This window comes from Drosophila montana, unplaced genomic scaffold (assembly GCF_035044405.1).
Source record: "Drosophila montana isolate Dmon_TW-CO22-7 unplaced genomic scaffold, ASM3504440v1 contig_402_1, whole genome shotgun sequence".
Classification (NCBI taxonomy): Eukaryota; Metazoa; Arthropoda; class Insecta; order Diptera; family Drosophilidae; genus Drosophila; species Drosophila montana.
In genome coordinates, this window is record NW_026998739.1 from 4,799,995 (window position 1) to 4,816,952 (window position 16,958).

Genomic DNA, 16,958 nt, shown 5'->3' on the forward strand with positions numbered 1-16,958 from the left:
GCGGGCGGCTAATCAAACCGCCCACGCCGCACCCCTCGCCCCCATGGTTAGCCTATCATTTTCACACAACACACGCACAGGGCCAATAAATAATGGAAAACAAAAACCCAAAAAGAAAAACAAGTAGGAAAAAAAAAACAAAAGACTGCAGCGTAAAAATTATTGTTATGAAGCGAAAATGTTGAAAAGGATATCCGCGTCCGGCGACGTCGTCGCCGTCGTCGTCGTCCTCATCCTCATCATGGGAACTGCTTCTGTCCTGCGCCCGCCCGGCCCCACCTGCTGCTCCATTCAACTTTGCATTGCGTGCCAATGCACTTGCGCCACAAATCATTTTTGGGCTGCACGTCCTGGGGGGCAAAGGGTTAGCCTGCCTGGCAGGACACCGACGCCGGCTACCCTACCTACCCCGACCTAGCCCCGCACAGCACTTGTTTTCAAGTTTCTTTCGCTTCCTTGGCAACTTTTTGTGTTGCTTCCCATTTTAAGTTGTTGTTTTGGTCCCGTTTTCGGGCAGACTAATATAAATTTTGACACCTGATAATTGCTTTTCACTCGCTTCCGCGTTCTGCGACGACGACAGCTGCACCACACCCTCCCCACTCCCCACTCCCCACCCTTCGAGCCTATACACCCGATTTGCCGCCTTGTAATTGTGGATGAACATGCAAAGTTCTCTGCCTGATCCGGGATGTGTGCAGGATAGATAGGATAGGGCGAGCTACTGCTCCAATAAATTATAACTAAATTTTCATTTCTGCATTTTTACGATGCGACGCGTTTAATAGACAAAGTTAGCCGGAGAATTATAGGCGCAACCTTGATGGCATTTGGCCCACAAAAGGGAAATTGGCAATTAAAAGTGCATAAAACAAGATAATTATACGAAATGATGTCAGCTAAGCGAAACCCATTAACACAAGTGAAATGTCCTGATTTGGCAACGGGACAATTAACTAACACGAAAAAAAGGCCGACGCGAAAGGATTTATTCGCAAAGAAACTTGTGCTATATTATGGTGTCTACACAGGAACTTATAGATATTCCATCATTTTGCCTAGCTCATATATCTATTTTTCTTTATAATCTTTTATGGGTTATCAAATATCGATAAAACAAATGTCTCAGCCCGTTAAAATATATTAAGGACAATCAGTGCAGGCTTCAATTTGTAATTATCCCTTGTATTCTTCCAAAATTCCCAAAGCTCTCTCTTTATTTATTTAAAACGTGATTTTTTGTTGGGCGGACTAAGCGCGAAGTTTAAGGATCTAACCCCCGAAAAACAAATATTTTCTTTTTAATTTAAATTAATTTATTTAGACAAGACCGAGTAGTTTTTTTGCTGTTAAACATTAGACTCGGGCAAAGCCGGGCTATTTTTTCTAATGCAAGAAATAATTTAAATAAAAAAATTAATTTATTTTATTTAAATCAATTCATTTAGGTGAGTCAATATAAAGTTGTATTTCTTTTACCTTAGACCTGGGCGTGTGGATTTAAATTTGACTCGGCCGGCAAAAGGGTGGAAAAATGTTTGAAAATGTTTTAAGATTTAAAGCAAAGAACTTGTCACGGCCAAAGCCGGTTAAGCACGCTCTCTCTCTTTTTCTCTTTTAGAGGCATTTTACTCTCCCACTGCACCCCAGAGAGTCAGCCCCGCCGATTCGACAAGTCGAGCTGAATTAGTTGGAGCTTCGATCAGTTATAATATAGTCATCTCTTACGGCATTAGCTCTATTTGTGTGTAATATTTGGGCACACTGGCAGCCTAAGAGGTCGATTTAGCACGCTCTCTCTCTTTCTCTCTTTTAGAGGCAAGCTGATATTATTTTACTCTTCCATTACACCAGAAAGAGTCAGCCCCACCGATTCGACAAGTCGAGCTGAATTAGTTGGAGCTTCGATCAGTTATAATAATAATAATATATGGGCACACTGGCATCCTAAGAGTTCGATTTAGCATGCTCTCTCTCTTTCTCTCTTTCAGAGGCAAGTTGCTATTTTTTTTTTTGCTCTCCCACTACACCAGAAAGAGTCAGCCCCACCGATTCGACAAGTCGAGCTGAATTAGTAGGAGCTACGATCAGTTATAATATTGTCATTTGTGTGTAGTATATGGGCACACTGGCAGCTTAAGAGTTCGGCTTAGCTCTTTCTCTCTCTAAGGCGAGCTCTCCTACTACACAAATACCCAAACTCGATTCGACAAATCGAGCTGTTTCAAGTGAAACTTCGATCAGTTGTAAAATTGTCGCCTTGCGCAACGGTTGCTATAATAATGGATTTATTTCTGTCAATTTGCGTTTTGCTTTGTTTATTTCTGCACATAATCGTCAAGTTTTTAAAGTGGATCGGTCATGATTTACGTTTTATTTATGGTCTGCTCATGTGCTGCTTGAGTCCATGTTTTTGGCTATGCAAAAAACTGTGCCAAATGCTGCGGAATTTATTTGACTTAGTTCTGGAGTAAATCGTGCGAGTTCTCAATATACAAAAATTATTTGATTAAAAGTGCAAGATATTTCAAATAATTGTTAAATTATTGTCGTTTTTTTTAAATGTATTTTACAAATGAATAAGAATAAAAGTTAAGAATTATAAGTATTGTGTCACGATTTCTTTTTAATTATGTAAGTATGTCATTAATTTGGTCTTATTTAATTTCTATAAAGTATTTATCCAAAAAGTATTTATTTAAAAAAGTGCCAGCTAATCATGATCTTGGCCGGAATATTATATAGTTTAGTAAGTTTTTCTGCATATGAATCGCTCTACACATTCCAATTTTTCTTGAACTCAGCAATTTCTCGAGAACTTTTTTAAAGCGCCTAAATCTAATTAGTTTGAGCAAGAAAGATTTCTTACAATTTACAATCCTTACGAAATACGATAAAAATTGTAATATACGTTTAGATATATAACTTGCAATCTTGTGTCTTTACAGAGAATTCCTATCTTTATATTTATTTATTCTAGCCTGTATTATTCGGCTTAGTTCGGGTCAAGTTTTGAACCTCAAATTATTAGTAAACATTTCTACTAGGCCCCACATAAATTTTATTTAATTTAATTTTTAAAAATTAGTTTTATGTCATCTGGTTAAAAAACACATATGAACACTATATCACCTACTTTATGCTCCCGTTATGGACTTTCTTAAAACGATAATTTCTATTATTTTTAGTATATATGATACAGTGCGAGTAGATTCTCTACAATCGGGCAAGCCTTGAGGCCGCACCCTTTGATCTAGAATGAATTTTAACAAAGATCTTTATATATTTGTTTATTAAACAAACAGTTTCATATGAATGTATTCCATCCAACTTCTGTGGGTGAAATACTCATCAACTCTGTCCTAGAACAATTATTGCAAGAAATAAGTCAACCTAGCTCTTAGGATTTGAGCTGTGCGTAAATCATCAATCAGTCAAATAGTCAGTAAGTCAATCAGTATATATGTATATATATATTATTCATCTGCCTATCAATCCCCAATTGAGATTTTATTTCATCGCCCAAGCTGAGCAGAGACCTTTCTGCTTTGCCTGTCCCTGATTAATGTCACCCTCACATTATTTCAGGCTGCCTGCGTATGTGCAACAGTATCGTTGGGTCTCTCTCTCTCTCTCCTCCCCCCCCCCCCCCCCCCTCTCTCTGCCCTCGCACTTCCCCAATCGAAACCCTGTTTCACAGTTTCCGTAACTAATCGCTAAAATCAGCAAATGCGAAGCTAAAGCTTGCAGCCTGCCTTTGTTGCCAGCCTGAACACGCAGTCATAAATTTAATATGACACCTACAAGAGTTTCCATGCATCAAGGTTCTCTCATTTTCCAACTCTCTCTCTCTCTCTCTCTCTCTGACTCCCACTCTGTCTCGCTTGTGAGCTGCGTGACGCAGTGTTGCCAACTGCCGATTCAGAAAAGTAGCCAAGTCCAATGTGCAAAAATAGCTAAAATAGATGTAGCTTTTTTAACATAAGCAGGCAATTGTGATTAAGATGAAGGAAAAATAGCTAAATCAGTTTTAAATTTAAGTTGTTTCCGGCTGACGAAAACAGTCTAACTAAGTTAGAAATTGGCTGAATGGGTACTACGGGTTGCTAGTGCTGGTTTTTCAGCTGCAAAAAATAGCTAAATTTGTTTAAAAATTTTATTGGGCAACACTGGTATGCCAAAAATATAACAGAAAATAACTTAATTATTATACAACTAAAAAATAGCTGAATTAACAACACTGGCGTTTAGTACTTGTCATTTAAATAGCTAAATAAGCCTTAATTGCGGTTGTTTCCGTCTAACAAGCTTTGAATATATCCAAATTTAGCTAAAAATTAGCTGTTTTCTATTATGTCCTTCATATGCCAAAAATTGGCTTAATTAATTTCAAATTTTAACTAGCCGAATGAAGCTGCGAAATGGCTAAATGGACAGCACAAGTTGCTATTGCTTGTTTTTAAACTGCAAAAAAACTTAAATCTGTTTTTAATTTCAGCTGTTTCCGGCTGAAAAGTTCTAATAGCAGCTGAATGCGCAACACTGGTTACTAGTAATTGTCATTAAGATGCCAAAAATAGCTACATTTGTTGGGCTAGTGTTGCCTAGTATGAGCGAGTATTCTATAAAAATACCAGAAAATAGCTAAAATATTATATAATTATAACAAGCAAAAGCTAGAAAATAGCTGAATGGGCAACACTAGTGTTCAGTAGTTGTCATTCACAAGCCAGAAAGCAGCTAAATTTGTTTTATATTTTAACCTGCCAAATTTTGCTGAAAATAATAAACTTAATAGTGGCCCCTACCCATCCTTGAATGGCCAGAAAATAGCTAAAATATTATCAAATTTTAACAAGCCATATTTAGCTGTAAAAACCAGATTGGGCAACACTTGTGGCTAGTAATTGTCAATAACATGCCAGAAAAGAGCTTCATTTGCTTACAATTTTAACTAGCCAAACTTAGCTAGAAAATAGCTAAGCGCGCAACACTGGCTGCATCACATCAAGTGCATTCATTATTCACACATATTCTGCTAATTAGCAAAATATTGTAAATGTTTGGATTTATGTGAGCGACACACACACGCATACAGTCAAGCACACACACTCACACACACACTCATACACACACACACGCACACTGGAACCAATAGCTGCAGGTAGAAGCAGTGCATCAAGTGTGTTGCCGCACGGGTTTTTGGTCAGCTCACATGCTCACATGTCTGTGCGTGTGTGTGCGTGTGTGAGCGTGTGTGGGTGTCATTTGTGTGATTTAGTGCCCGGAGGTGTCAGTGTCGGTTGACGCTGACTGAGCAGCTGCTGCTTCTGCTGCTGCTGCTGCTGCTGCTGCTGCTGCTGGGGCAGCTGCTTTGCGGCGTCTATAAATTTTGGTTTGCCTTTCAATCGACCGCCAAAAGGCTTCAATCTGATTGAATTTTCTGCTCACATTTCGCATGGCAGTTTTTGGTTTCAATTTCTCCGCACTCGACTCGTACGCAGAATTTGTTTATTCAGCATTATTTAGCTTGAGTTTTGTTGTTGTTTTTATTGAATTTATTTACATTCGTCGCGACTGTTAGTCTGAAGTCGATCCACACGCAGTCGGACACCCTCGCCGGGCACCAGCAGAAGGTTTCTGTTGCTAATGGGCAGCTCGGCGGGTCCGTCGGGCGGCAGGCTGAAGCGGTAGGTGCTCAGCAATGTGATCAGGCCCACCTTCACCTGCATGCGCCCAAAGCGCAGTCCGATGCAGTTGCGCGGCCCGTCGCCAAAGCCGAGGAAGGCCAACGGATGACGCTGTTGGCAGGCGGCCGGCTCGAAGCGTTCCGGTCGAAATTCATGGGGTTCCGGATAGATCTCCGGATCGTAGTGTATGGCACGCACCGGTATATGCACTTTTATACCGCGCTCCAGCACTATGTGCCCGTCCGACTCGTACCCCTCATCGCTGGGCAGCTTGTAGTCCTCGGAGGGAACGCGTGTCAGCGAGGCCAGAGCCGGGTATTTACGCAGAGTCTCTGTAAGAGATTATTATTCAGATCATGCTGGATAAAAGTTAGGGCAATACGATGAATAGATAGATATAGACTATAATAATTATTTTGAAAGCAAATGACTTCAAATTCACTTCATTTAGAAAGCAAAAGGAAATAATATCCAAAGTAGAAATTCTCAAATCGTATTGCCCGTGCCAAGTTATGTGCGTACATTTAAGCTATAACTTTTTCACCCAACGTCCGCCCGTTGAAAATTCAAATCTACCCGCAATATCTCAAACTCCACGTCTAAGGTTATATTCTACACAGTTAGTTGAAAATAATAGTAATCTCTGTGAGTCGAATTTTCCAGCAGGGTAGCTGAGCATTTTGCGAAATATGTGGGACACGTCTCAAGTAATTTCTCACAAAGAAGCACGGAAATAAATTTGAACACGAAACTTCAACCACCAAATCTTTGACACCCATTCCCATAAAGCAGGGATGGATTTTGCGAACTGGATGAAATACAAAGATCTTTGAGAATGAGTTTGAGGCTGAAAGAAGGTAAACGAATAAGTTTCATATAAACATTTCTCACTATTTTTCCACACTTTCGGGTGGAATTCGAGAAAACCTTCTTAAAATCAGTGAAAACCTAGTAATCAGTAATCAGTCAGTTAATCAGTCAGTCAGTCAGTTAATCAGTCAATCAGTCAGTCAGTCAGTCAGTCAGTCAGTCAGTCAGTCAGTCAGTCAGTCAGTCAGTCAGTCAATCAGTCAGTCAGTCAGTCAGTTAGTTAATCAGTCAGCCAGTCAGTCAGTCAGTCAGTCAGTCAGTCAGCCAGTCTGTCAGTGAGTCAATCAGTCAATCAGTTAATCAATCAAGCAGTCAGTCAGCCAGTCAGTCAGTCAGTCAGTCAGTGAGTCAGTCAGTCAGTCAATCAGTCAGTTGGTCAGTCAGTCAGTCAATCAGTCAGTCAGTCAGTCAGTCATTTAATGAGTCAGTCAGTCAGTCGCTTAATCAGTCAGTCAGTCAGTCAGTTAGTTAATCAGTCAATCAGTCAGGGCAAACAGTTTGATATAAAGACATATAGATATAGCCGATCCGGCCAACTCTTGCTAAGAAATTGGTTTCCGTGAAGGCAGACTGAGGCACGAGAGGCACACAGACTTATCCATATCCACCCGGCTTCTGATTCCGATAAAGGGGAGATGTATGTAGTATAGATTCAGATAAGTCTGCTTCTTCTGAACGCTTTCAGACTTTGAGTCTAATTATTGGCTCAGCTTGTCGGCCCTTTAACAAGTATTTATAGTGTGAACTTTGTTTGTCTAAAAAAACTTCTTTGTTTTGTTTACTTTGTCGAGATTATTTTGTTTGCTTTCAGCGCCGACAGACTTGTTCTGGGGCTGACTTCGACAGTTCGTTAAGCAAATATATTTGGCTGATTCAAACTTTTAGTTTCTGTCCAGATGTATCTAGAATGTTTGTTATCTAAAACGCTTATCAATTGCCAGGCGAGCGACTACTGCTGCTTATCTATTGTCCCAGTTTCGAGTTCAATCTGAGCACTAACCGTTTATCACTTGGTCCAAGTACGGCATCTCCATCATGGCCTCGTAGGTTAGTTTTCCATGTGCTTGCAGCACGCTGCGAATTTCCTTTCTGAGCTTTTGCTGTACCAATTGATTTTTGGCCAGCTCGAAGAGCGCATAGCTCATGTTGCTGGAGCTGGTTTCAAAGCCGGCGATAAAGAAAACGAAAACCTGCGCAGCCAGCTGCTCCACGGACAAGCCCATCTTCTGGTCCGTGCGGCGCAGATCGAGCAGCAGATCCATGAAATCATTGCGCCTAATTTTCTCGCGTTCCCGCAGCTCAACTGTGTCGCGGACGAGGCGCAGAAAGAATTCCGTGTACTCCTCGTCGAAGGTGCGCGTCTTGATGTGCAGCTTCAGCAGAAGTTTCATGTGGTTCACCTTGAACAGATTCCAGCGCACATTGCGCTTGTGATTGGCAAAGAGCTTGCGTGCCAGCACCCGGAACTGAGCCTGCGGATCCTTGAGGCTGTTGCACTCAATGCCAAAGGCGCAGCTGCCAATGACATCCACCGTGTAGCGGCCCAGCAGATCGTGCAGCTCCAAGGTGCTGCCTGCCTGTGCTACCTCCTGCTCGAAGGTCTCCTCCAGCTGCTGGGCCACTCCCATTATTGTGCCGAACATGTACTTGATCTTGCCGCTGGTGAATGTGGGCGACAGCTTTGTGCGCAGCGCCCGCCACTCCTCGCCGTGCAGATTGAACAGATGACCGGCCAGCGGATTCTGCGGCAGATTCAGCGGCGTATTCGAGCGATCCACGAACTTATTAAAGTCCTTGATGAGTATGGCCTTCACCAGATCCAGATCGGTCACCACGGCCATGGGCCGTATAAACAGATAGGTGCCAGCCACGCGGGTTTTGCCCTTGAACGCGTCGTAGGTCTCCTGCAGCAGCTCGCTCAGATGCACGGACTTCAGCTTGAAGAAGTGGCCAAGCAGAAAATGCGGACGCAGCTGCCGCACACCCTGCAGCTCCCAATAGTTGTAGCAGTGCCGCAAATAGCCCAGCAAAATAGTGAGCAGCGAGGTCAACAAGATCAGCGTGAAGTCCATTGTCGAATGTCAGCTGAAACTGAAACTGAAATTGAAACTTTAACTGAAACTGAAACTGCAGATGCTGCCGCAGATCTACGACTGACTGACTGGCCGCTGTCTGATATACTTATACGCGCTGATAACAAGTAGACTCTAGACTCTAGACCTAGACTCGTCTTAATACTTTATCATTTGCTTGACTAAATGATAATGCTTTTGGGCTCTGAAAGTGGGTAGCATTTGGTTCTTCTGGCAATTTGATACACTTGCTACATGGTTAAAATGGGGAAAAGTGCATTTTTGCAGTTAAAGACTGTAAATACCGAAGCTATTTAAGAATGCATTTGGGAGGAACAAGAAGAAGACGTACAAAGAAAGGAGCCTGCGGCTTGTAATTTGTGTATGTATGTTTAAAACGAAGTTTGAAGCCGACTGCAAATACTCTCGACTGGAACACTGAATTTCGTATTCTTTGTATTTTTCTTTTTCTTTTCCTTTTATTGCAAGTGTGCTGTAAAAAGATTCTCGTTTAAATCACATTCTGTCTTTCTTTCAATCTGTCAATGATTTTTATGGAGATATCGAATGGTTAACAAATATAGATATATATTTATTTAACACATTATTGTTTTGGATTAAAAATAACATATATTTTAATGGCAAGACATTTAGCTTAAATGCTGCTAGGCCCTGGTTGGAGATTGGGTTTTCCAGGCCTTATCTCGAAAATATATTTGATTTCATGATTTTAAGACCTATTTAAATATATGATAAAATTCGTAACTGAAATGGTTTTTTTTTTTACTGTACATTTGCTGCAACTCTGTGAGGGTATTTAAAGTTCGGTACACCAAAATAATTTCTGCAGGCCTGTTTTCATTGGCTTTATCTACTTCCAATGGGCTTGCAGCAATGCAATTGACGTCACAATATGCAAATATTTAGCATATTTGCGTGCATTTATATAAAGATCAATTAACAAGTTATTTAAATATATACAAACATAATATATTTAATTGTTTAATTTTTCTGTAAACACGAATTCACACTTTTACTTTTGACACACGAGTCTTTGGAGATAGACAGAAAGTTGCTTAGCTGATTTGCAGCACACTTTCAGATAGCAACTATTATCTTTAAACATATATATCTTGGCACAATCCAAAAGTCTGAACCAGTCATTAATGCCTCACACTCTGAGTCAGCGCAGAATAAGTGTTAGTTGGGTACAATTAAAAAACATTTGAGCTTAAGCAAACAAATTGCAAGCATTTGTGTCGCCAACAGCTCGGTAAACATTGAATTTCGCACTGATTACTGGGAAACTAGACGTTAGAAATGTTAAATATTATGCAAATATGTTTTTTACAATTTCTATATGTACACGAAAATATATATTCCTGTAGGCTGCCTTGTAGAGCGAATTATAATTTTGAAGGAGACATCTGAAACCCAATTAATAATATACATAATCAAGATCAGCATCAACAGCCGAGTTTATATAACCATGTCCATCTGTCTGTCTGTTTCTATGCGAACTACTCTCCCATTTGAAACCTTTGAATTTAACTGAATACTTAAAACTGAATCAGAATTCGATTTCGTAGGTTATATTCAAATGTAAATAATAATATTATATGAGCGTGTGTAGCTAACTGAATCAACTGTGGAAATGTGTTTCGTATCAGTTTTTATTTATTTTCAATGATTTGTGTGAAAATTTACTTGATTCGTTTTTCGAAAAATTTACCACTCTTGGTCGAAAAATGAGTGTCATAGGTTTATTGAGCGAAAGCTTACTTTTCGGCTTCAAGCTTCTCACCACAAGACTAACATGGGCGCATACCGTTCATTCGAACTTTTTTTTCTTCATTTAACCTTAAACATAGAAAAAGTTATATTTAAAATGTTAAGAGCAATATTTGATCCGCTATATATAATAATAAATTCGTATTAAATTGACTTTGCCTGATATTCAATTTCATTTTAATTCCCCTATATTTATTCTTAAATTATTGATAAACAATTATTTAAACCTTAATAATATTTGAATATATTTTTAACATTGATTTAAACTTGATTTTCATGCATTTGAAAATTTAAATTTTAATGGCGGCTTTTCTTCTTCTTGCCAGAATTTAACATTACCGTTAACTGTTATTTTTAACAGTTGCGAAAAAGCTTTAAAGCTTCCAATGCTCAAAAGCTAACTTAATCTAAGCTGCAGCCGTGGTGAAATTTACGCTGAAAGCTTTGGGAAATTTTCAAAGCTTTCGTAATACTCACCACACTGTCATCAATTCCATTTAAAATTTCCTTTATTTTCCTTCGGTTTTATAACTGAAAATATATTTAAAATTATAAACTTTTATTTTCTTTGGTTAAAATTTGTGAGTGGGACACAAGCATAATAATATTATGTGCAGATTAAAATGCAACAAATGAATTATTACAGATAAATAAAATATAGTTCAAAAACCATGAAAATCAATGGAAATGGAAACACATCGTAAAATAAACTGAATTTGTGTTTTCATTGAAATTTCTTCCAACAAATTAACACGCCAGACAAATAAGTAATTAAAAAAATAAATTCAGTTGAACATCATTAAACGGAGCAGCGACAGGCATATGTGTATATGCATTTATATATATTTGACTACAATGCAAATTGACTTTCTCAATTACACGATTAAATAACAAACATTTTGTCATAAATCGACAGGTGTGCAGTGAACAGCCTAGAGGACAGCTCGGCTCAGTTGACACCTCAATAAATTGTAAATTAATTGTGCATGTTGTTTGGCATGGAGTAAGCCTTAAAAAGTGCTGCCTGCCTTTGAGCCCAAAATCGAAACTTTGCCAAACGCTTTTCACACACAGTTTTCGCCCAATCGGTTGTCCGCGTTTTTGCCTTTGTGTGTGTGTGTGTGGCTGTGTGTGTATGTCTGTGTGTGTGTGGCCTTTGTCGGCGCTTGGTTTGGTGCCGAGAATTTCGCTCTCCATTCTGGACATGCGGCACATGCTCTTATTAACTTGCCTTTTGTGTGGACTGCCGCGGGTAAGGGTTAAAAGGTGGCGAAGGGGTAAAAGGCACAGGCGATTGCATAATCCCACACATGCCAATTTTTTCTTCTTCTATTTTTTTGCCATTTGCGGGGCAACGCGTGTGAAAATGCAGCCAAATTGCCGCGGTAGCGATTTTTACGACCCGCAGCGCAACTCGATCAAAGGGGTATATTAACTGAGGGGTCAGCATGCGCTAACTGCAACAGCTGAATTTCACTGTGAACTTTCTCTAGGTTAAAAATTTTCTATTAATTACTTCGTTTAAAAATCTCAATAAAAATAAACCAAAAATTCCCATTGCTTGTCATAAACAAACCCTGAAATTATTTTCTTTGAAGTTCGTTAAGGCCAAATTTAAATATATTATTTATTATATATTAAAAATATCCTGAGCTAACTGCCAGACCTTGGTTTATATTGCACCATCTACCAAAAAAAAAAACTTTAAACTTTATAATCAACTTTTCCGAATAAGGAAATTTAATTTTAATATAATTACAAAATATTCCAGAAATGAACAAAAATTAATTTTCTTGAATCGAAAAATGCCAACTTAATATTTATATAACCCAAAGTCCATTATATATCTCGCATTTCAACCGTCAGCATCATGAATTGTTTGTATTATACAACAATAGTTTAGTTTACAGGGTATCCTCTAGTTGACTGGCTTTTTTGCCAGCTTATTTGGGTTGTGGGTCCTCGTATACCCTTGAGCAAAAACTAGCCACGTCGGACGTGCTTTTAATTGCCCGCTCGTGAGTTTATGAGGGCAGCAGCAGACATTTAATTTATTTTAATAATTATATACTTTTTTTTGTTATTAAATTTCGTAGTAGTTAGCTCTGCGTTTTTTAAATTAAATTATAAACTCGCTGGCGTTACGCATTTTTTTTTCGTTTGCTACCGACTTCATAATGAAACATTTTGCCATGTGGGCCGATGGCGTAAAAAATTGATGGCAAACGTAAACAAACTTTTTGCGTGGGCAAGGGGCAAAAGGGCAAAGGGCAAAGGTACCGGAATTCTGCAGTTGGGCACACATTTTGTGGTTCATAACATTTTGTTCACTTGCGGGCATATCTAAAAGGCGGATTTCAAATTAGGTGTAGTCCATGGGCGGCAGTCAGCACAAATTGTGCTGCGAGTGAAATAGATAATAGATATAGGTTGATAGATAGATGAATGGATAGAAAGATAGGTGTAAATATAGATAGATCTATGTAGATATAGATATATAGACTGAAAGATAGATAGACAGATCAATAGATTCATCGATAGATAGATCGATATAAGATCTATCGATAGATTGATAGGGCGATAGATTGATAAATCGGTAGATAGATAGGTAGATAGACATATAGATAGATAAAAAAAACATAGATAAATAAATAGATAGATAGATCGATAAATAGATAGATAAATAGAAAGATAGATAGATAGAAATAGATTTTCACTTATTTTTCACAAATCGATTATTGTGAATTTGCGATTCTTGATTTATTATTGATTTCGATTGTGATCTAAAGCAACAGCTGATTCATAATCTATTTATTTATAATTGATTTAAATTATTCTGCAAATGAAATAAATTTTGTTTATATAATTCTAAAGGAAGGTCAACAATTAAATTGTTAAATTGTATTCTTTGTTGCTGCTCGACAAACTGTGCTTAGTTTCCGTTTGGCCTTTGAGCCGATTGAATTGCGACCCTTGTGTGTCACTCAAAGCTCAAGGCGGGTTGCTGGTTCAATTTGTCAATTACTTAACTGATTTGTAGTCCTGAACGATTATTGTTACTATAACGATTATTTGTTTGCATGAATTGAAAGCTAGCAAATTAAAAATGTGTCCTTGCTCTTTTTATTCAAAATGCACTTTAAATTATTTAAGACGGCATTTTTATTTGTTTCTTTTTAAATGAAAATTACAATATATATACGTATATTTATATTTATATATATAAACAATGTTGCGGTGCACGTAAAAGAAGCTTAAATGAGTCTTAAATAAAATGGGTTCTAGCAACATTTCATTGACAGTTGGTTGACTTTGTTTGACCACTCGACTTAGTCTAGATTTAAATGTAGCTTTAGTTTCGGTTTTAGTTTTTGTTTTAGTTTTAGTTTTAGTTTTAAGTTGTGGTTCGTTAGCTGTTGTACCTATTTCATATACACAAACCGTAGTCAATGCTAAGCTTAAAGACGTCTATGTCATTTGCAAATTGCGATTCGCACCGAATTTTACATGCTAATACTTTGTATTTCCGTTGTATCTATCAGAACCTGTGTCTTTGTGTGCGTGTGCGTGTGTGTGTGTGTGTGTGTGTGTGTGTGTGTGTGTGTGTGCGGACAGCATTCGAAAACCCTTTTCAACTTACGCGCTAAACAACAACAACTTTTTACATTTATTTCAATTTCGAATTAAGCACTAAATAAAAAATGTCAACTAACATTTTCCGTGTGTGCACAAATCGACATGTGACATTTTTCGCTTACAAACTATTCGCTTAGGATTACGACATTTTCTTTATGCTGTTTTGTACAAATTACACTTAAAGTTTGCTACATATTATTAGGCCTGCCACGCCCCCAGGTAGACAGCGATGACTAGGGCTAATAATTTGGTGGATCTGCGGCTGTTGTAGAGCGGCCCAGCAGCCCAGCTCTTGAGGTCCTGCATGCGATCCATTTCATCGGTCAGCGATTTGGCATCGTGCTTCAGCGGATTGTTCTTGCCATCCGCTCGATAGGTGGCGCTGTTATCGGGCACTGAGAGAAATAAAACCATTTCGTTTGACTTAGAAGATTTATAGATAGACTAGAAGCAATTAACCGGCGTTGCCTGGTTCAAATTAATCAATTGCAAGTGTCAAGATATCAGTTACAAAAGTAAGAAATTTTCCATTGCTTAACCAGGGACTGATTCGGGCCCGCCATAAACAACATTATGATTTTAATTATTATTGTTAACGTCCAGGCATTCATTTCTTTTAATTTATTAATTTGTTTATTTTTTGATTGGTATTATTGCTTGTTATTATTATTTTTTTGTGTTTAAATAATAACTAATTAATTGAAAAGATATATAAAACTTGAAAATTACTGCTGAATTTGAGCCAGCTATCTTTCTCTTGTTAGTTCAATGCTCAGATACTTAAGTCCCGTTAGCATATAAAGTCACGTTTCTAACTAATTCTGTCACGTTTGCCACAAATTCAGTCAGTCGCGACAATCTCATTTATATATATTGATTGACTGATAGATATAAAGATAGATATTATTGTCTGGGTCTGGGTCTGGGTCTGGGTCTGGGTCTGTGTCTGTTGCTTAATCAAAAGCCGTATGCCTTTATTTTACGTGCCTGGTTTTTACGATGTGTCCTTTCATAACTCTGGCCGCCATATTGCCGACAGTTGGGCTGCCAATCGAATGTCCTTTTTCAATTATGCGCTTGCCACACGCCAGCGAGCATAAACAATAGACAGGATGCGTTTATGGCCAGTCATTTGTAGCAAGCGGGCAATGCGAAAGGATAAAATACACACACACACACACACACACAGAGAGAGACATGATGCAGAGCACAGCACACAAAACCAAACTGTTTGTTTGTTTGTCAAGGCGGACCCCAATGGAAACGTATTGCATATAAAAAGGACAGAACTTTGACTGTATTGCCGACTGCTCCACTTATTTATAACATTCTCACTTATACAGTTTTCCATTTTGGTTCGAAAATCGAAAGTATTTGCCCCTACTGGCTCACATTTTGTTTCAATTTCACTTGGCAGCTACGAAAATTGTTTCGATTTTTATTGCTTAAGTGCGTTAAACCCTTGCGCCAGGACATGCACTCCACAAAAAACAACAAGACAGCAGCTTGGTTTGGGGGCCTCTGTATTGTTTTTGCCATCAATTTATCCTGCAGCTTTTTTGGGTTTCTGCTTTTTTCTGCTCTTTTTTTACATATCTGTTTTGATGCTTTCTTGTTTTATTTTTTTGCCTGGTTGTTTGTTTTCCTGGCAATCTGTTTCATTGGACAGTTTGTTTGTGTGTCTTGCAGCTACAGCAGATAGGGTGCGGGTGGCTCGGAGCAGGCAGCTCCTGCAGGCGGATTCTTGAATATTTTATTTGTTCGACTTGCTGTAGGCAGCAATTGGTCATTAGGAGCCTTGTTCGGAGCCGTGCGGTTGCGGCTTGTGGTTGCAAGCTCAGCTGCCATTTACAATTTACGCAAATTGGCGACAAATTTTAGAGTAAATAAAAGTCAATATCTAACAATTATTTGCAGTACGTGAATACAATTGGCCTCGCAAAAAGACATAATCAATAAAGTGAAAATTATTTATTTCTAACTAACAGATAAATTGCATGCAAAAGCGGACTTTTGGAAGTTAGGTCCATCCGCTTGTGACAATAATGTAATCAGAAAATCTTAATCCAAGATCCACTACACTAATATTTTTCATTGTAAGCGATGTTTAACTGCATTCTAGTTTTAAAAACCTCTTTTTTTTAGAATTGTTTATATATTTGATCAACATTTTAATGTTAAAAGAAAAGTGTGCTCTTGACGAGAGTGCCCGACTAGGCGATACCCTGAACCTTCTTCTGCAGACACTAAATTCTGTTCTGTTGTAGTTCTTGTAAATTTCAGGTTCAGGTTGTAAATTTCAGGTTCTGAGATCGACGCGTTCATACACACGGACAGATGAACAGACGGACGGACAGACAGACGGACACAGCTAAATCGACTCGGCAATTGAATTTAATAAAGAATCTATATACTTTATGGGGTCGAAGATGCTTGCTTCTGCCTGTTTCATACATTTGCAGAAATAAAGTACCCTTTTTACCCAACTTTAAAGGGTTCAGGGTATAAAAGTGGGAGAAAACATATAATAAAAAGAATAAAGAAATTTGTTATAGCATAGAAGCAGGTACGGATACACAAAAATTAATTGTATATTTATAAAATCAAATGAACTGGCTAGAGTAGAGATTTAGTGAAAAGAACTTGTTGACCCCATGGGTAACATTTTGTAGCCTGTCCGGAAAGCAAAGAGTTTTTTAGGGGAAAAGAAAGTTCACTGAAGGAATATGAAGCTATAATTCCTGGTAGCAGATAATTGAGGAAGACTTAACAGAAATCAAGAATCTCTGTCGCCGACAATCGACTGTTGTAGGAAGACAGTGTTTCTTTTGTTTATTAATCTAAAAAAAATCCATTTATATTTGAACGAAGTAAAAGCATATAAAACGTTTTATAATAA

The 16,958-nt window shown here is 38.3% G+C and overlaps 2 protein-coding genes and 1 long non-coding RNA gene across 12 annotated transcripts in view; 1 reads left to right on the forward strand and 2 right to left on the reverse strand.

Annotated features, from left to right (window-relative positions):
• Positions 1–2,257: 2,257 nt before the first annotated feature.
• The window catches only part of LOC135439056 (uncharacterized), a 44,304-nt gene continuing 29,603 nt past the window's right edge, over positions 2,258–16,958 (forward strand). Inside the window, exon 1 of one of the 2 annotated variants that reach the window (XR_010437978.1) lies at positions 2,258–2,634. This is a non-coding gene — a long non-coding RNA (uncharacterized LOC135439056). Of the gene's footprint in view, positions 2,635–16,105; positions 16,156–16,958 lie in introns of those variants that run through there. The other variant, XR_010437980.1, reaches the window with a different exon arrangement.
• LOC135439054 (probable cytochrome P450 6a14) lies at positions 5,536–8,678 on the reverse strand. Its single transcript, XM_064697673.1, has 2 exons — positions 7,561–8,678; positions 5,536–6,022 (listed from the first exon to the last, which is right to left on the reverse strand). The coding sequence occupies exons 1-2, from the start codon at positions 8,630–8,632 to the stop codon at positions 5,559–5,561; spliced, it is 1,536 nt and encodes a 511-aa protein (XP_064553743.1). The 5' UTR covers positions 8,633–8,678; the 3' UTR covers positions 5,536–5,558.
• DIP-theta (Dpr-interacting protein theta) overlaps positions 13,597–16,958 on the reverse strand; it is a 65,797-nt gene continuing 62,435 nt past the window's right edge. For 2 of the 9 annotated variants that reach the window (XM_064697672.1, XM_064697668.1), the window contains one exon: positions 13,600–14,454. In XM_064697672.1, the coding sequence (XP_064553742.1) occupies positions 14,258–14,454 (197 nt within the window). In that variant the 3' untranslated portion in view covers positions 13,600–14,257. Of the gene's footprint in view, positions 14,455–16,958 lie in introns of all 9 variants that reach the window. The other 7 variants (XM_064697664.1, XM_064697663.1, XM_064697669.1 and 4 more) reach the window with 6 other exon arrangements.

What these genes read in the sequence shown, in the direction of transcription:
- LOC135439054 (XM_064697673.1), bottom strand. Translation starts at nt 8,632, where the DNA reads ATGGACTTCACGCTGATCTTGTTGACCTCGCTGCTCACTATTTTGCTG. An exon ending in CTTGGACCAAGTGATAAACG is followed by an intron (nt 6,023 to 7,560) that starts GTTAGTGCTCAG and finishes AATCTCTTACAG; the next exon opens with AGACTCTGCGTAAATACCCG.